Source organism: Sciurus carolinensis, chromosome 12 (genome assembly GCF_902686445.1).
Source record: "Sciurus carolinensis chromosome 12, mSciCar1.2, whole genome shotgun sequence".
Classification (NCBI taxonomy): domain Eukaryota; kingdom Metazoa; phylum Chordata; class Mammalia; order Rodentia; family Sciuridae; genus Sciurus; species Sciurus carolinensis.
Window position 1 is genome coordinate 113,644,997 of NC_062224.1, and position 20,568 is coordinate 113,665,564.

The 20,568-nt window shown below is 44.2% G+C and overlaps 1 protein-coding gene across 1 annotated transcript in view; it reads left to right on the top strand.

Annotated features, from left to right (window-relative positions):
* The window catches only part of LOC124962126 (L-selectin-like), a 36,307-nt gene extending 19,555 nt beyond the window's left edge, over positions 1-16,752 (top strand). The window contains exons 5-8 of the mRNA XM_047521283.1: positions 1,542-1,727; positions 3,188-3,322; positions 7,146-7,164; positions 16,542-16,752. Of these exons, the coding sequence (XP_047377239.1) occupies positions 1,542-1,727; positions 3,188-3,322; positions 7,146-7,164; positions 16,542-16,608 (407 nt within the window). The 3' untranslated portion in view covers positions 16,609-16,752. The remainder of the gene's footprint in view (positions 1-1,541; positions 1,728-3,187; positions 3,323-7,145; positions 7,165-16,541) is intronic.
* Positions 16,753-20,568: the final 3,816 nt, after the last annotated feature.

The following is a 20,568-nucleotide window of genomic DNA, read 5'->3' on the forward strand; positions in this document are numbered from 1 at the left end:
GGATACTAATAAATGATATCAATGTTAAAACTACCTAATATTTAGTTAGATCTTCTATGAAGTCATGCTCTATTCTAAGTCCTTGACCTACAGTATTTGAATGCCATGTACTTCCTATACCAACTTCAGGAGGTTAATACAGTCATCATTGCTGACCTTTTACAGATGAAGAAACTGAGGTTCAGGCTTTAAGGGACCTTGCTTGAAGGCCCGTGGTTGTCAGCTGGCTAGCTGGGATTCAAATCCTGCAGCAGGCCCTCTGAACCCCTCCCCATGCTTCTCTTTCCTTACTGAAGTGGTCCAGTGTGCGGCTTTGGAGCCCCCGGAGCTGGGCAGCATGGTCTGCACTCACCCTTTTGGGACCTTCAGCTTTGGCTCACAGTGTGCCTTCAAGTGCCCTGAGGGAACAAAGCTACTTGGTCATGACAGAACAAGATGTGGTCCACTTGGAAACTGGTCATCCCTAGAACCAACCTGTGTAGGTGAGTAACATCAGAGGCATTGTGATTATGGTTTTAGAAAATGCAGCAGAGTCACATGAGAAGTCTGTATCTGCTTTTGGATTACAATTTAATATACCATAGATTGTAATGTAATGCTTTTCTAAAGAGTCATCCTAACTAACATCAAGAAAGAAACCCCTAAAACAAAGGGTTGTTTGCCTCTAAATCCAACCATCAATGTGCAATTGGGTCATAACCATACAATGTGATTACATTTTCATTTTATTTTTCTCATTGCTATCATGTAAACAGTCCACCTTGCTGAAGAGTCCAACTTTGTTCCTCACCTCTTATTAACACTTATTTTATATGGTGTCCTACTTAATATCAGCCAGTTTTCTCCACTAGGGCTGCAGGTCTTTCTTGATTGTTTTATCTGGTGTGTCTTAAGACAATTTTTTGCTTCTCATATGAACTACCAAGGGAGTAACACAGCCATAAAAAAACACAAAGCAATCTCTTCATCTCTTCACACTTGAAGTACAGTAGATTATTTTCCTTTATAACTCCCAAGATTATCCCCACACGGGAGAATATTGGTGGTTGTATGTACTTGGGAAGTTCTACATTTATACTCCTCAATCACTAGTTTAAGTAGTTCAATTCACAAAAGAAATATCAACATCCTTTATCAAAATCCTAGAACGAAATTGTCCCAACTCCCAATTTTTACAGAATTGGGATTTTGCAGAACTGGGATGGTTTTCAAAGCTTCCTGGGTGGGCTTTACAACAGGAGAGAAGGTGGAGATTCTGCACGTTCATGAGGGTATTCCAGGGACTCTTAGGCACAGGCGTGTGGCCTAGTGCTTCATCAGGGCTGCCAAGCCACCATGCTGGGCTTCATCCTCGACCTGTCACTCATCATCATCTCAAGAAGACAGTCAGGAAGCATGACCAGAAGTAGCGTCTAGAAATGAGGACTCCTACAGACATGTGGATGACCTTAAGTCGGGCAGCTTGGGCTAAAAGTCTTCGGCCAAAGGAGAGTTCTCTGCTCAAAAACACTATCTTGAGTTCTCTTTCTTTTCCACTGAAGTGATCCAGTGTGAGCCTCCAACAGCGCCTGACCTGGGGTCCATGAACTGCACTCACCCTCTGGCCAACTTCAGTTTTACCTCCACGTGCACCTTCAGCTGCTCAGAGGGAACTGAGCTAATTGGGGAGAAGAGAACCGTTTGTGGATCATCTGGACTCTGGTCCAGTCCTCCTCCGATATGTCAACGTAAGTTTGCCCAATACACAGAAGACTTCAAGATGGGGTGATGGACACACAGATGCAGGGACACATACTAAAGTCGACATTTCATTTTGCTAACTAGAAGTTTGTCCACATTAACTTACTATAAAGTGCTTGGCTGTCCTTGTCTCCTCCTCTAGTGACAAACATTTCTTTTTTCATTCTCAACTCTTCCTGCCTTAACTCTTAAAGACGAAACCTGCTGTCTCTAGTGAATTACCTCTTCTGCATTGCTCTGTTCCTCTACAATCTGACTTCTCCGTCAGTCCCTTGCAATGCCTCCTCGGAGGTCACCCAGGGCCACCTAATTCCCCAAATCATAGACTCTTCTCACTTGTCACTCAGCTGATGTCTCCCAAGTCTGAGCATGAGCAGGAGTGTGCCTTCTTCACCTTCATCTTTCCTCCACCTGACAGGTGCCCCCAACACTCGCTGGATCAAAGGCACATTCAATTAGCATAGGAGACAAGGCACGATGTCTGCCCCACACGCCATCTGCACGGGTGACGGGGCCTTCTGAGGGTGGGATCTGCAGAAGCCACTAGAGAAGAGAAGCTGAGCTCTGTGTGTCTAGTGTGGAGTGAGGCAGGCAGCAGAGGGTGGCAGGGAGGCCTCTGAGCGTCAGGTTGTCGGGTACATTTGCTCTGTGGCCTGGCAAGCGTCCATTCCCTGACCTTCCTCAAGCCAACGGGTGCCTCTGGGAACCGGAGACTCCTCTGCATCCTCTGAGTGTGGGATGGAGGCACCGTGAAAGGGGTCGGCAAAGCAGTGTGAGGACCAAGGGCCCCGGTCGGACCCTGTGCCAAGATGGGGAAGGAGCCTCCTTCAGCAGGAGGTATGCAGGGCAGTTTTCCCACTTAGGACTTTGACAATAAGCGCCAGCAAATGAACTGAGTTTACATTCACGAAGCCTGTGTAGCGAGTCCTCTTCATTTTGGTGAAGGAGGTGGAGGGACGTGGCGGGTCTGCACAGTTGATGGGTCAGTGCAGGTCCTTGGCACACAAACACGTGCTGCTCGTTTCTCCACGTCTGCTTTATAGTAAGAGCAGCAGTAGTTTCCGTTGACAAGTTGCCCAGGTCAAATCCTTGGCTTCTCTTGTTCCTGAAGTTGCATATGACCTTGTAGATCTTCTCTGTGTTGGAGGTCCAACCATAGACCGAGGCCCTGGAGCTAAATACAGTGACAACCGTTCCTTGCCAAGATTTTGTCTCCATTCCCAGGAATCCCACCAGTCCTCCCTGGGGGACTGAGACTCTGGGCATTGGGCTAGAGGCTGGGCCGGTCTGCCTCTGCGGTAGACTCTGGGGACTTCCCATGCATCCCTGTGTGAAGAGCATCGGTGGCTGTAATGGGAAGGCAGGAGGAACAATGCCAAGAATCCTGAGCTGCAGGGAGGCCGAGATGCTTGCGGCCTCACTCTGTGCCTTACTGCCTCTGTTGCAGAATCAGACAGAAGTTTGTCAAAGATCAAGGAAATTGTCACTCTCCATAACTCACTCTTGGTTTCAGTGGCAGTCATTGTCACTGCATTCTCCGGGTTGGTGTTTATCATTTGTCTCACAAGGCAACTAAGAAAAGGTATGTGAATTTAACTTAATAAGAAAATAAAAGAGGTATAAAGTAAAAAAAAAAAAAGAAACCCACAGGAAATTAAGTGAAATTTGTTCAACTGAAGCAGAATTCCAAGCTTAAAGTTCTATAGACATCAGTCCCTGGAAATGTAAATCAGTCCAGGACACACCTCCAGTAAAACAGGGAGGTTGGTTTGCTTTTCATTAGGCAAACTTTTTATTTTTTATTTTTTGATTCATTGTACGCAAATGGGGTACAACTTTCATTTCTCTGCTTGTACATGAAGTAGAATCATATCATTTGTGTAATGATACATGTAAGTAGGGTAATGATGTTTGTCTCATTCTATTATCTTTCCTTACCCCCCCCACCCCCTAACTCACTCCTCATTTTCTTCTGCACAATCCATCCTTCCTCCATTTTTGCCTTAACCCTCTCTGCCATTATATATCATCATCCACTTACCAGAGAATCATTCGGCCTTTGGGTTTTGGGGATTGGCGTATTTCACTTAGCATATTCTCCAACTCTATCCATTTACCTGGAAATGCCATTAGTTTATTTTTCTTTATGGCTGAACAATACTTCATTGTGTATATATACCCCAGTTTCTTTATCCATTCATCTACTGAAGGGCATCTAGGTTGGTTCCACAATCTAACTATTGTGAATTGAGCTCCTACAAACATTGATGTGGCTGCATCAGTGTAGTATGCTGATTTTAAGTCCTTTGGGTATAGGCCAAGGAGTGGGATAGCAAATGGTGCTGGGAAAACTGGAAATCCATATACAGCAAAATGAAATTAAACCCCTGTCTCTCATCCTGCACAAAACTCAACTCAAAATTGATCAAAGATGTAGGAATTAGACCAGAGACCCTGCACTAAATAGAAGAAAAAGTAGGTCCAAATCTTCATCATGTAGGCTTAGGACCAGACTTCCTTAACATGATTCCCAAAGCACAAGAAATAAAAGCAGGAATCAATAAATTGAATAGATTCAAACTAAAAAGCTTTTTATCAGCAAAGGAAACAATCAACAGTGTGAAGAGAGAGTTGACAGAGTGGGAGAAAATCTTTGCCACACGCACTTCAGATAGAGCGCTATCTCCAGAATTTGTATAGAACTCAAAAAACTTTACACCAAGAATACAAATAACTCAATCAACAAATGGGCTAAGGAACTGAGCAGACACTTCATAGAAGATCTACAAGTGATCAACAGATATATAAAAAAATGTTCAACATCTCTAGTAATAAGAGAAATGCAAATCAAAACTACCCTAAGATTCCATCTCACCCCAATTAGAATGGCGATTATCAAGAATACAAGCAACAATAGTGTTGGCGAGGATGTGGGGAAAAAGGTACACTCATACATTGCTGGTGGGGCTGCAAATTCATGCAGCCACTCTGGAAAGCAGTGTGGAGATTCCTTAGAAAACTAGGCAAATTTTTGAAAAGGCCTTTTATCTTGAAGATGTCTTGCTAAGGGGATAAAAAATAAGTGAGACATTTACTGTTATTTAATTACTAGAAAGGAGGCATAATCTCTGTCCTCTAAGAGGCCACATGCCTCTGATTTCAGTCTTACAGTTGCACTAGGAAGTGAATCTAATGTCCACTAGGATTACAGGTGCTGCTCTTAGAGATCTGACTTGTTGAAGAGTCCCAGTCCTGTCTGGCTCTGGACTTGTGGGAGCCGCACGGTCCTGGGGAGAAACCCCCTGTCCTCCCCCTGCTGTCTATCCACCAAGGCCACAGCTGGAGACAAGTACTCCATGCACACCTTCCCTCCAGCCTGGGCTGGAGAGAGGGCAGAGCAGGACTGCCCTGAGCAGCTACCGTCTGCTGCCTGGATTGGGGTCCAACACCAGCACAGAGGCACACAGGGTCACTCCCCTTGCCCCCGCCCCCAGAGTGTCCACCCCTGAAGGTGGGACCACTAGTTTGCACCAGGCCTTGGGTGGGCACTGCACATTTGGCCAGACTTACTTGGCAGAACCATTCAAAACTGAACAACTCGCTGGGGATATAGCTCAGTTGGTAGAATGCTTGCCTTGTAAGCACAAGGCCCTGGGTTCAAATCCCCAGCACTGCCAAAAAAAAAAAAAAAAAAAACCCACAAAAAACAAAAACAAACAAACAAACAAAAAATCCAAAAAACTGAACAACTCACAGGCATGGGGCAGCCTTTAAGATACACCTGTTTCAAGTTCAGGGGCCATGGGCAACTTCAAAACAAGTGCAGATCAACTCCTCTGTGCTTTCTGAGGCATCAATTAATTGAAATTTAAATTTCCCTTCCTTCAAATAAGGTAGCATGTATTCTGTTCACTGAACATGCTATGTCAAGGTTGCCCTGCCTGCACTGGCAATTCCAGGAATTATATCATCCAGTCCCTAATGGTCTTGCACTATGATCCAATCGTGATCCATATTGAAGGAGTTGCCAGATTCATTTTCTCACCAATGTGAAAGACAACAGAGGGGGCACTATCTGTGTGGAAGAACCCCATCAACTAAAACCTGAGAGCACTGAGCTGTCACAGTGTCCACTCCTGTGGCTGTACATTCCGGGAGACTGGATTCCACCATCATAAGCTCTATACCAAGTCCCTCAGTACTTGGGGGAAGAAGAGTGACAGTTGTCTGTCACCACTGACCGTTCCTTCCATGGAGACTTCGAAGCCTGACTTCACTGTCCTTTCTTCCTTCCTGCCTTTGTGATGGTGGCAGAGCTGAAGGGCTGGAGAATAGAGCGTTAATTGTACCCTGTGCCCTGCTCTGGGATGTGGTGGCTATTATCTCAGTAACTTCAGGGACTTTGGCACTGAAAGTCACCTTTGTAAGGAGGATGCTTGTCTCCAGTTTTCTTAGTTTTTAGGCAACATTTGTTAGAATCTGAAGAACAGAATCAAGTTCATGCGTTTTTCACGAAGGGTTAGCTGGCTAAGACTCTTGTATAAGCAAGGTGAGAAAAGCAGTAGGATCGTTTTGTGAGTTTTTTTTTTTTTTTACCTGGGAGTCATTTCTGTACAAGATCTCAAACTGATAACTTAAAAACTGCATGCCCTGCTGTGGAATCAGTGTGGGGCAAACAGGAAACAGATAACGGGCACTTAGGCTAGTTACAGTTATGCCACCAAGAGACAGAGCCCCAGAGATCACTGACACTGTAGGAGAGGCAGAGTTAATGCAACATGTAGATGGTCTCATTTGTGAATCGTCTTCCAGGATCTCCGACTTGCAAGTAAGTGGCTTTATCTTCCAAAAGTTTGTCAGTTGTTTCTCTAAAGTATGGAGAATATTTTTGCCTCAGAGGCAATGTTAGAAATGATGGCTTGGTCTCCAACCTAAATTCACAGAGCTTTAGCTGATGGTGTTTAGGGTGGAAAGTGAAAAATAATAATTCTCTTTATATATAGATGGCTTCTGTGAATTTTATAGGCTTGTTAGGTTCAAAAATCTGGGAAAAGGCAGCATATGGTGAGCAGCTGCCCTGAGCTGTGGGTTAACAGGTGAGTGGCCATATTGGGGTCACCGCAGGCAGTTCAGCCCAGACGTCTGTGTTTGTGAGCAGCACAGATGAGGGAATGGGGCTTGAGGCCTCTGCATGAGCAAGCCTGCTGCACGTGGGCGTCGACCACTGAATTCGGCCACCGTGCTGCAGGGGCCTTAGGTGCCTCTGGACACACATGCGGTCCTCCTGACCACTGCACAATATATTTCAAAAGAGAGTTTTGAGGGTAGGACTCTCCCTTTTCCCTTACTTTAAAAATTGAAATTGTCTACTTTTTGCTGATGCCATTTCTCTTTTCTATTTTTAGGCAAGAAATCTCAGATACGGTAAGTTTTATCAGTGAGTAATTTCCATATCTGTTGATCCCTTTTCTAAGTAGACAATACTTCTTGAAATACTTTTTGTTATGGCTGGTCACATTAATTCCATGGTTAACACTATGTGAGTCATGTCTAGATGAAGTTTCCAGGTAAAGTTATGAATTGCTAGCCTTCTTAAAGTTTTTTTTTGTGTGTGTGCTTATGAAGCAAAATAAGTAGATGTATAAGTAATTTTCTAATTGGAAGAGCAGTTTATGTAAAGGGAGCTTTTCCTGATTGTCCCTGAAGTTTCTTTAAGTGTTAGTAGCATTGTGTTGTCTTTTTCTATCCTGTGTGAACACACATGGAGGCTACACACAGTCACTGAGGAACACTCCACTCCACAAGCACTCATTGAGCAACTAATATACCCCAGGGCTTAGGAAGAAGGTACAGCCCCAGACCCCCAAATTTCCCTCCAGTTTCCTCAAAGATGAAAAATTTTTTTTAAGCTTTGGTCTTGAAATGCCAGTGCTTCACTTGGAGAAATATTGCAGGATACTGAGAAGAGATGCAGACATGTGAGAATGCACGGTCCATCTGGCAGCAATGAGAATGGCAACAGATTTCAGGTTTATGAATTTGGTGGCTTGCTTTGGAATTGCAGGAGGAGAGGGTAGGTAAAAATAAAGATGGAGATGAGACCTTGCTGAGGTGCTAAGCACCCAGCTGGATAACTTAGCTCTTTTCAAAATGCTGCGAATGAAGCAAGATGGTTCCTAAAGAAGTTGGGTGCTTACTCAAGCTCCCTACGAGTCACAAATTGTCACTGAGAAGATCTTAGTACAGCAGGCTGTAGCTCAGAGTGCAACAGAGTGCATGAGGCTGACTGGGGACTACTGGCGGGTGGTGCTGTTTGTGCTGAGAACTCGAGGGAAGGAGCAGTTTGGGAGGTGACCATCACAAGTTCAGGTCTCACCTGCTGAGCGTCAGTGTCCGTGCTCCCCCACGGTGCGCTGGGTCTGTGCACAAGGGACAGGATGTGGATTCGGGGGTTCTCTCCTTTCAGAAAGTGACGACCATCGGAGGAGGGTGCACAGTCACCCAGGGACAGTGTGAGCGCGGGAAAGGAAGAGGGCCTGGGAGAGGGCGGGAGCCAGAGGACCATGGGTATCTAAGTCGGTTGAGGGAAGGAGAGCGAGGACAGGTGGCCAGAGCAAGGTGAGAGAGTCGGGGCCACAGATCTAAGGAAGAAGGAAGTGGAAATGGCCTCGGTGTGGCGGGAGAACCAGCAAGTGCCCAGGGGCTATGCCATGGCATCCTGGGGACAGCGTTGCCCGTGCAGACACCACGACAGAGTCCGAGGGCAAAGGGTGTAGCAGCCACTTGGGAGGAGGAGGCGGAGGCAGAACGTGTACCTGTGTACTTTCAAGTCTGGCTCTCAAGGGGAGCCGTGGGGATAAGTGAACCAGGTCTTCTATTTTTGCATGTGGTGTCTCCTACATGGAAGATGCAGTTTCTCCTTCTGCGTCCCTGTGGAGGGACTTCTATGTGGCCAAAGGCTTTTTCTGCTCCCATTTTGCCCCACATTCATCACCTACCCAAGCCCACTGTATTTATAGTTTTGGGGTTTTGTTTTGTTCTTTTGTATTGGTGCTGGAGATTTTGGTACTGGTGCTTTACTCTTGGGCCATGTCCCCAGTCCTTTTTATTTTTTATTTTGAGATAGGGTCTCACTGAGTTGCTGAGTCTGACCTTGAATTTGCTATCCTCCTGCCTCAGCCTCCTGAGTCACTGGGGTTACCACCATGTGTTACCACCTCGGCAGCTCAGTCTTTTGTTATCTCCTCTGTGGGGTAAAGGGTGACTATGGAATGTAAAGATACCTGACTTGCTCATTCCTAATTCTTTGTTTCCAGCTTCAATTCCGTGCTGTATATGACAACAAACAGTACAGTAAAAATCTGATACATGTGTAACTACTGTCTCAGCTTATTGCAGGTCAAGCTTTATCTCCTCTGTCTTCCATACACTGTGGGGTACACTCAGAGAAAACTCATCGAGTTGGTGTTAGCCTTGCTTTCCCACTGCAGTAAACCAGAGGGCTCTGCTCAAGCCGAAGGGCCCCACTGCACTGTATTCTGCCTGTGTGAGCAGAGCCACCCTATCCAGCCACCTGCAGACTCCCCACCTCCTGGGCCACCTCCCTTCTCCGCTGGCTAACTTCCACACGCAGCATCTAGGCACCAAAGGACAGCACATAGCGATGGTGGTGCTCTTTTGAGGTTGTGGGTGTTGCTGTCTCTTCCTGTGAGACCCACCCGCCCTTCTCTGGGTCGGTGCTTCTTATGACTGCCAGCTGATAAGTAAGCAGCATCCTGAAATGCTGGCTGCACGTGACGACCCCTCAGGGCTATCAGGCGAGGGAAAGCAGGCAGAGGGACTCCCTGGCCCCTGCTGAATGCTCCCCTGCCCCCGCCCCCAGGTCTCCTACCCACCTTCCTAGACTCAGTCCTTCTGGCTCCTGGCAGGCGCCCTCCCCGCGCCACCTCCTCATCACATTCACCTGGCCTACGGTGCATCCCTGAGGCTGTGCGGGGCCCAATCCGCACAGACTCACCGCTCACGCTCGCTGCCCTCACCGTGAGCGCTTGTTCACTAGGACGCAGGGCAAGTGCAGACTGCGTGCTGGGAGTGCCACGCGTGGCTTAGAAAGCCATCCTCCAGGCTGACTGCTCTCTGCCAGCTGACGTGCCTCTGGCTGCCTCTCTTCCCCAAAGCTTCCTAAGCTCTCCCTCTTGACTCGGCCACTTGATTCTTGCCTCCTGCTCACAAGTCCCATGGAACCGACAGGAAGAAAGAGCCCATAGTGTTGGAGCCAATGAACTACAAGTACAGAATTCAGGTGCTCTGGGTGACAAAGTGAAGAAAACTTAGCCTCTGCCTCTCTGAGGACCCGAGAAAGAAAGAAAAATGAAAGAAAGAAAAGAAAGAAACAGGCACAGGTGAACAGAACTGAAGGGCGGGCGGACACAGGCATTTAGAAACGAGAAACAAAACAAAGATTATGGTTAAATATGGCATATGCAAATGTTCCTGTTTCAAAGATCTATTAGGAAAGCCCATCCTTTGCTGTTTTTCTTCAGCGTGAACCTATTGCTTTTGTTCTTTTAATTTTTTTTTTTTTTAGTTGAGGATGAACCTTTGTTTTTATTTATTTATATGCGGTGCTGAGAATTGAGCCCAGTGCCTCACACATGCTCGGCAATTGCTCTGCCACTGGGACACAACCCCAGCCCCTTTTTTATTCTTAACAAAGGATGGAGTCAAGAATATGATCAAAATGCCCAAGAACTAGCCAAGACTGGGAATAGGAAAAGCCCGTGTCTAAATGCTTCTACAGGTGTGGGTTTGATTCAATTCTGACCCCTTAAAGCAAACTCAGTTTAGTTTTGCCAGTGCCCCTTTGATTAAAACCCTCATGCCCAGGTCAGTGATGAGGAGCCCAGTGCCTGTCCACTGGTCTCACTTGTGACCATGTGGCTGTGTCAGCCACTAAGCCAGACAGGCAACTTCAGGGTAAGCTCACATATTAACGCACCTTAAAAGGGTCTGTTCCTTTGTTTCACCTAAAATTTTGTGGAAAAACATGAAGATCCAGCCATGATCTCCAAGATCCTGAGAATTAGATCACTCTAACTTTTCCTTTTGGGCTCCTCGGATAAACTTGGATCGTGCCCAGAAGTGTCGGTGTCCACTACATTAATGTGTCTGTCATTTTAACCTTTTACTCTGTGTTCTATGACCTTGAGCTTGAAACAGAGCCCTTTATTATTCAAAGCAACTTTAAAATGAAAGGGAACTTCCTGACAATTGCTTTTCTGCATCTGGAGTTTCCTCCTGCTGAGAATGGAAACTGAGAAGCTACCAGGTAACCCCTGCAGGTGCCCAGGACAGGGCTTGGGGTGCATTTCTGATCAGTGTGGACTATGTATGGGAATTTCCTGCCCTTGGTCCCACTGTGCTCCCCTGCTCTTACACAAGATGCCCACACACCTGAGCCCCCAGAGATGAGTTTTTTTTTTTTTTTTTTTCTTTTTTCCTGGTGGTGCTGGGAGTTGAACCCAGGGCCTTGTGCATGCTAGACATGCACTCTACCAACTGAGCCATATCCCCAACCCAGAGAGATGAGGTTTGAGACAGACCCTCCCCTACCTTCCTCAAGGTCTGCTTTGAATAAGTCTCTTTCCCTCACCAACCTTTAGTCAAGTGGTAGAAACTTGGTTCCCAGTAACAGTTTTTGGTAAGCATCAGGGAGAAAGAGCTCCCCGCCTCCTGGCCCCTGACCAGCCTCCACAGAGGAGATCAATGGTGACACTTCAGGAAGAAGGGGAGGGACTGCTCATGGCCAGAGGAACCTGCAGTGGGCATTTCAGGGGAAATCCCAGCAGCTGCCCGACCACTTCTGATCCCGGGTTCTCCCCTTCTTGCCTGCCGAAGCATCCAATACCTATACAGTTTGGCTGGTCAGAGGAAAATTTTTCGGAACACTGGTGGGTTCCAGTCGGGTAGCCACTCTAGGATGCACCTGAGAATTGGATCTCCACCATTAGGGCCTGAAATAAGCCCTTCCCTCCACTGGGCAGGGCGTCTTGGGGCTGCCTGTTGGTGTGGCATAAACTGCCCACGCTGCCTTCCCAGCTCTTTCGTCTTCTTGGAGAGTACCCATTAGGTTTGATTTGGGGTTCATTTTTCGTTTTTCTCCGTGGTTAGAAAGGAGTCCGTAGGCCGTTGCACTCTGCGTGGCCTGGTGTCTAAAAGGGCGCTCTGATGGAAGGCAGCTGCTGGGGTTGTCACCTTGAGTGCCTTGCAAGGGGCCAACATGTGACGGCGGCGGCAACATAGCTGTCCACCTAAAGCTTCTGGAGATTCTGGCTGCTCATCCAGGAGGGGTCCCCGACACCTGGGCCAGCACACGTACCCCTCTGTGTGTAGGGCTTTCTTAGAGGCAGAGAAGGAATCGCCAGCCCTGGAGACACACTGGGAAGGAATTCCTAGAAGCAGCACCTTTACCTGACCCAAGACTTCTGACATTGCCTGAGTTTGACTCTTGCTTCCGTCACCAGAAAAGCCTCTATCAAAAAAAAAGGGGGGGTGGCAAAATGTAATTAAAACATACCAGAGCAAACAGCCCCAGGGTCCTGGGAATATCTCTAGCTGGGATATCTGTGGTCACTTTAGTTTGAACTCCTGTTTTGTTGACTCTGCTTAATACACTTTTTGATTCTGTGAACTGAAATTATTTATTTTGTTTTATTTTCAAAACCCCCTTGTTAGAAAAGATTCATGTTAATATAAAGACTCTATATTTGTTACTGCTAAAAATGAAATTTACCCATGCCATTTGCCTACATTTTCAACCCTCTTGGTTCCAGCGATTCTTAAATTCAGTCTTTTAATATTATCCCAGTGTTCTTATATATTTAGGCCATGGTTGCTTATTTTCTTTTCTTTAATACTGTCTGAATATTCAAGGTCAGTCGCTTTGTCTTCTGTGTGGTCTACTCTATTAGACAGACTTTCAGCTGAACATTTTATTTGACTTATTGTGCCTTTCATTTCCAAGATTTGTTTGTTTGCTTTTTTAATATTTCTATCTCATTGTATTTCTCACTCATATCCTGTAGTAACTCCTTAATTCAATCAGTTGTTTTCATACATTCTGTTGGAATTCATTGATCATTTTTATAACCATTTTTTTGGATTCCTTATCTGGTATTTCCTCCAGTTAAATACCTTGGAGCCAGTCACTGGTGAATTATGAACTTTAGGAGATGCCATGTTACTTTGTATTTTCATTTCTTATATTCCCATGTTGGGTTTTGTGCATCTGTTGGAAAGCATTTCTCTTCTACTCTTAGGTGTAGACCTTTTAGGGGCGCAGTCTTCTCTTGGCAAAGTGTTCTGGGATGTATGTGTGTGAAATTTTCAATATATTTCCAGGTAGATTTTGTAGTATAGTCTCCCTGCTAGTTTCTTTGGTGATGGTTAGTGTATTTGATACAATGTGTATTGTGTCAGAGTTGAAGATACCACTTTCCTGCTGGTCTCACAGAGTGGGGTCTTTCTTGTTGATCTGGCAGTTGTGTTGTATACAGTAGGCTATACAGGGCACACCCTTCATGGTTACTCTTCTTCGGTTAACAATACTCTGTGTATTATAGGGGGTAGCAGTCTGAACCGAGACTGCTCACAGGTATGGTTTCCACAGGCTGTACTAATTCTGTTTTGCTGTATGAGTCATGTCCATGAGTGGGACCTGAGTGCCCCACTGGGCAATTCTTACTTGGGGACTGGTCATTGGTTTGGGGTCTTGTCTCACCTATTCCTTGTATTCAAGTATCCTTGAAATTTGAGCATGGTTAGTTTGTGTGGGGAATAGGGTGCAGTGTCTCTTGGATAGGTTTTGGGTGAAGTTCAACAGCAGAGTCTCTACCCTGTGAACTTGTAGTGTCCCAGTAGATGCCTAGCACCTCATAGGAGTGGAAAGAAACAAATAACAGAAACAACAGCAGCAGATAACTTAACATAATTAAAATAAATTTCCAGTGCCTACTATGACACCTATAACACTAATTACAAAAAAAAGCAGGAATGGAGGGTCAGAAATTGACAACAGAAACAATAATAGTTTTGAACTAGATCCGGCAGCAGAGTGAACAGTAGTTGTCAACTCTGCCATCCACCATACTAATACCTACAACAGCATGGATGGTGGGGCAGGACTTACATAAGCCAAATAGTTCTAAAAGAGGGTAAAAGTACAGCTCATTAAGAGAAAAGAAAATGGGGTAGGAAGGTAAATTAAAGTATAGAATGTTCCGAATGTGAACAGAGAAAGCCGAAGAGATGTAGCAAGTGATGGCTATAAAGACAGAGGAGAAAAAATTAAAATAAATAGGAGGAAAAGAATAAGTAAAGAGAAAGAAAAAGGGAGAACAAGAGCATTTGGCCATTAGAGGGAGAAGAAAGAGGAGAAAGAGAAGCAAGTAAATGAAAATTAAATAAAACCTCTAAGCCCCAAAGACAAAACAAAGAAAAACAGCAAACAAAAAATGAAAAAAATGAGTAAAAAGGAAACATATATAGCTATATAACTGCATAAGCAAATCTTTCATGTCCTTTGTTCAATGCAACTGAATTTCTGGGTCCCTGAGTCTCTCTCCAATATTGAATTTCAATGAATTCCCTCTTTCACCCCACCTCACTGACAGGTAATACTCCTGCTGTTTGGATTCTGAGCCACAGATAGACTGGAAATTCAGCCTTCCTCTAATCCACCTTCTCAAATCTCCTAGGTTTTGGAGTTTCTTGCTAAAATCTTACATTAATAGAGTTTTAAGGGTTGATGTATGTCTCTCTTATAGACATGAGACTTCAAAAACAATGAGTATTAGCCAGCTGTGGTGGTACACACCTGTAATCTCAGTGATTCAGGAGGTTGAGGTAGGAGGATTGCAAGTTCAAGGCCAGCTTTAGCACGTTAGTGAGACCCTGTCTCAAATTAAAGAACAAAAAGGTCTGGGGTTGCAGCTCAGTGGTAAAGAGCCCCTGGGTTCAATTCCCAGAACCACATACACACAAGTAAGTATTGGATTAAAACAACTGGAGTTTCCCAAAGCAGTGATGAGAGCTTATGACGTGTTACTAGGGAGTATCTAAGCTCAGAACACACATACTTTGTCACAGATAAGCATGTTGGATATGGAATTTCTGGGGAAATTTGAGAAAAAAATTGAGTGAAAAATGTAGAATCATTGAGTGAAAAATGTAGAAAAGAGTTCATCTTTCTGGTCTGTTTGATTAATGTTTAAATACTAGAGAAACTTTTAAAATGCAGTTATAGGTAGTATTCAGTAGGTTGGCAATGCCTGCAGTTATAACAGACAGAGAAAACTGATATTTCTGTAAAACTATAAAAACAATGTAACAGTCACATATGTCTTTCATGTAAAACATTCAAACATGTTCTGGTTAGAGATAGTCAATTTGAGGAAAAATACGTTAGACCAAAAGAATTTCATTTGAGGTTTATAGGTAATGAAGTCAGTCATAGATAAAAAGTTATTTATAGGACTTTCTAAAATTAAAATGTAATGTACAGATATAGTCAGAAACTAGTTCTTTATATTTGCTATTAGTAGTAGTAATAGTAGAAGAACCCAGATGCACTTAGTGACTGAGGCACATTCCCAGCCCTTTTTATTTATTTATTTTTTATTTTGAGACAGGGTCTTACTAAGTTGCTTAGGGTCTTGCTAAGTTGCTAAGGCTGGCTTTGAACTTGTGATCCTCCTGCTTCAGCCTCCTGAGTCACTGGGATTACAGTCATGTGCCACTGCACCCAGCTAGTTCTTAATAATTAAAACAATAAGAATTTTTTAAAAATATTGGCCCGATCTTGACAAAGTTTACAACAAAACAAAACAAAACTTAAAGAACAATGCTTTTAATTGCTTATGTTTCCTACTGGTTTTGTTCCAAATTTTTAATTGCTTTCAAGAAAAACGAAATACTTTAAGAGTTTTTTATTCATCTTTATTTGTCTGATAGTCTCTTTTTGATAGACTCTAGTCAAATGAACTACTATTTTTATAGTGATGGGATAGGTTTTGTTGAAACAAATATTCTAAAACTTTAAAAACCCCATAGTCTGGATATAATGCTGTAAATCATGATTGTTAACATACTGGTAGGGCAACTAAATCTTTTTGGTAGGTTGCTAAGCTCTCTACATAATAATAATAATCTTCTGTACTATTCTTGTCATTTTAGATAACATGAGCCATGTCTCTAGAGTTAGGGGCAATCTTTATTCATCTGCGATCTCAAGAAGAATTTAAGGTTAAATGTTTTGGTATACGACGTGTGAGACTGGCTATTTTAAAAGGGTTTTCTCAGTTATACTGGTTCCATTGAAACTTGGTTTACAAAGGACATTTAAATATATACTCATATGTCTATGCACATATATGACATATATATGTATTCTTAATTGGTAAATAAATGTTGATTCTTATAGCCTGTATTTACTTTTTTTTTTCTTTGCAATTCTGTAATGTACCTAAATTCTGAAGATATAAATATGAGGATGAGTTTTCGAGTTTTCTACACAAATGGAAATTGACCTTTGTGTGCATCAGGTCTCTGGCTAACAGACACTCTTTAATGCAAATCTCTGACAGAACTACTTTTAGAGACAACTTGATTTTCTTTGATCTGATAAATACAATAGAACGAAAGAGATTATTATTTCAAATCTATTATGCCAACTGGGTTTGCTTTGTTCCTATTATTTTCTATCTTTCAGAGCTTTTAAATATTTTAGACTTTGCCTCCTTTAGGAACAAGTATCTGGATCCTTACACGTTGGAGTTCCTTGATGGGATCTACACACCAATACAACAATAAACTGGGGCCAGGTGACATGGCACCCCAAGACCCTCAGGATTGAGGGATACCACACAGGGGCAAACTGAAACAGTCCCTTTAAAATTAAAAAAAAAAAGTTTAAACGGAACTTCCTGATAACTGCTTCCTGCATCTGGAGTTTCCTCCTGCTGAGAATGGACACTGGAAGCTACTGTCTAGCCCCAGCAGGTACTAATGAAATCAACTGTGACATGTTTCTGATTAGCACAGCCCAGTTGAATCTACACAGGTGCATTTCCTGCCCTTAGCCCCCCCATCCACTTCTCTTCTTATGAAAGCTGTTGCACACCTGAGCCCCTTTAAGATGGAGATTGGAGAAACAATGGCCTCTTCTAGCTTCCTCAAGGCTGGCTTTAAATAAAGCTGTTTTCCTTTACCACCTTGTTTCCCAATTTTTGTACAGCCAAGTAATGGGAACGTCATTCCCAGTAACAAGATGAGCTCACCCAGAAATGCATACCTTAAGCCAAGCATGCTCAGGAACACATCTGCTCCTAAAGTGAGTATCTGCAGGCTCCCGAGTGAACCCCCGGCCTTCTGCTCTTGCTGATGACTCTGGTGTCTTCCTACTTGTGGGAGAGTAAGTCTCTCTCCACGCTGGTCCTCTGCTCACGCTCTGGCCTTGGACTCACCAAGAAGCAAACCCATCGCCTTCAGATACACTTGGTTTCACCTGGATTTAGAGGAAGCAGGCAGAGCGCCTGGCGGACCATGTATGTGAGCTGCACAGTTTTGCTTATCACTTCTGAAGCATTATGGGAATGTTCTAGAGAAATCAGTATTTCCTTAGAAAGCACATACCCGCAGCAGTGGTCTCCGAGCTTCTCTACCATGAGGAACACTCATTAAAGTAAAAGAATGCTACCACACAGTTACTGAGGAAAGTGGAGGAGCCAGGCGTGCTGTGTGACCTCCACGTTTCCTGCTCCCCTCCTGTAGCACAGGTCTCCTGCAGAAGGCCTACGGGAGCCGGGAAGAGTCCGCAGCAGAGAAGAGCAAAGTGCACATGCAGGAGAGCTGCTTCTGACCTACTGCCTTCCCTAAGGCGGTTGTTTCCAGAGATTGAGTCCTGCTTAGAGCGCTAACAAACAAATGTGTATGCTTTAAAAACAAGAAAACTTAAGGTCCAGAGATTAGAAACCATTGCTTGTTCCTACGCTCTGCAGTACTTTTAGGAGCCCACTTGAAAGATAGCAGGCTCTCATCTTTAGTTGAAAAAAAAAACAATGATAGAATGAAGCTGAAGAAAGTTAAAAGAAAAAAAGGAAGTAATACACTTAAGAGCAGAAGTTAAATAGAAACAAAGAACAAGAGAGGATCAAAGAAGTCAAAGAAATATGCAGATCTCTGCAAGACTCAATGAGGGCAAAAGAAATGTAGAACAAAAAAATGTTATGGTACGAAAAGAACATATCACTCTCCTATCCTTCCTACCTCCATAGATGAGAAATTACACTCTATTTATGTATGATTTATCAAACTGTATAAATGCATTCTACTGTCATATACAACTAATTAGAACAAATAAAAAGTTTTTAAAGAATGTGTCAAACATATAACAGATAATTTTTAATTAAGAAAACATTGAAAACAATAAAAATATTTTTGATAATAGACAAAATAAATACATTTGTCAAAAATATTTTATTATAGAAGGAAAAGAGGGGTGGGAGGGGTGGGGGGGAAGGGGAAAAATAACAGAATGAATCAAACAACATTACCCTATGTAAATTTATGATTACACAAATGGTATGCCTTTATGCCATGTACAAACAGAGAAACAACATGTATCCCATTTGTTTACAATAATAAAAAAAAATTTTATTAAAGTTGCTACTGAAGAAATAGAAAGAACGATGGTATCCTATAATAATGAAATAATTTGAATCTGGAGTTAAACATCAGGCTCAGATAATTTTCCAAGTGAGTTCTTCCAATTATATTTCACACATTCTAGAGAGAGAAAATGAAGACCTATTTTTCAATTTTTATGAGTCAAGAATACCCTTGATCCAAAAACCAGATAAACACTCCAATCTCATTTATGAATATTTGTGAAAAATATTAAACATAGGTAGTAAACCAAACATGGTAGCAAATAAAAAAGCATAATCCATGATGCTCAGTTCAGATTTATTTCTGGAATAGAAGAGAGGAACTTTTTAGAAAACTGCTGACCACAAATAATCATGTTAACTGGTTAGAAGAAAAAAAAGCATAATCACCTCAATATTGCCAAAAAGGAATTGGTGATTTCTAAAAAGGAAGGAGCATTTAGCGAGTCAGAAGAGGGAATTTCCTTAGCCAGTCAAGGGTTCCTCCCAAAACTGCAGCAAACATCACCCTGCACAGGGTCTGCTTGAATCTGCGCCTCTGCGTCAGGAGCGACTCGGTGACCGGCCCACCATGGCGGCCATGAAACGCACAGTCCACCTCGTGCCCTGGGAGCAGAGGGACTGACAGCCCAGGACTACCCCGTGGTCGACCACCGTTTTCCAGCGGAGGCTGCACCTCTCTTTAGGCGGTTTCTGGCCGTGAAAGGCACCGTTGGGAGGCCAGCAGGGGCCCCTCGTGTGGGCGAGGAGCTCCTCCAGTGAACCTTTTACCTCAAGGACTTCCCAGCGGCCTGGTCAAAACCGCCTCAGGACTGCAGGACAATGGAGCGCTTCCTCAGCCTCCTGCTCCTTCCTCTCCTCCCGTGGCAGGCGTCACGCATGCGCCCAGTCGGAAGGTCACCCTGCTTTACTGCTTCTGTCCTTCACTGGCATATCTCCCTGCACATTTATTCAGTGCCCAGTAATGCTGATGCCTGTTTCTAGAAAGCCTGAACCAGCACGTTGTATTGATCAGCTGTGACAAAATACTTGAGGAACAACTTAGGGGGGAAGACTTATTTTGACTCATGGCTTCAGAGGTTGCTGTCCAAGATCAATAAGTTCCACTGCTTTGGGCCTGAGAGAAGGCAGAGCATCAGACTGGGAGGGACTGTTGCAGCAGCGCTGTCCACCTCATGGAGACTGGGAAGGAGAAAGTCTGAGACAGAGAGAGAGAGAGAGACAGCAAGGAAGGGGCCAGGGGCCCCATATGCTCTCCCACGGCCTTCCTCCAGAAACCAGGTTCCTCCAACAAAGCCCCGCCTTCTTCAGTTTCTACCACCTCCCAATAATGCCATCCAATTAGGAGTTCATCAATGCATTGATCCAGTGCCATCCAAGTACAAGTCTATCAACAGATCAATCAGAAATCTTATTACGCAGTCATTTCCCAAAACCCCAACTCTAAACACCACTGCCCTGGGGACCAGATGATAACACACCTTAACGGTAACTGCTTCTGTCCAACATTGCATTAGGCGCCAGGCGTCTGCCAGGGCATTACCCAGCAATCTCTGACCCTGACCCTGAGACACACCAATAGGAACGTTCTCTCTCAGCCCACCAGCCTTCGTTGCAGGGATGCTAGAACGAACACAGTACCAGGGTGGATCCCACCCCTCCGAGTTCCACTTAACCTCCATATCATTTTAACCTTCTACTTTCTTCAGGAAGGACCCTACAGAAGGCTTCCCCCCAGAATGGTTTCAACATGTGATTAACCTGGCATTCAGGAAGTTGTTTTCTTGTTTACCTAGCTCGAATCCCTCTTGCTGCCATACCCCGAATGTTCTTCTCTGGGGGAACTGATGCAGGCTGATGAGACTGGCCGGCCGTCATGGAGGGACAGCCAGCGCTCTAGGAACCATGATCCCATGAGCATTTTTTCCTGACCATATTTAAGTCTTTCAACAATTTTAACGGAAGCTGGGGTAATGCAGAAAATGTGTCCCTTGGGACAGGGGCAGTGGCTTCTGCTGGTGCAGGTTTGCGTTTCTGCCCTGTGTGGGGCTCTTCCAGGCTGGGCCACTTCCTCAGAGCAGACAGAGAAGGGAGTGGGCCTCTG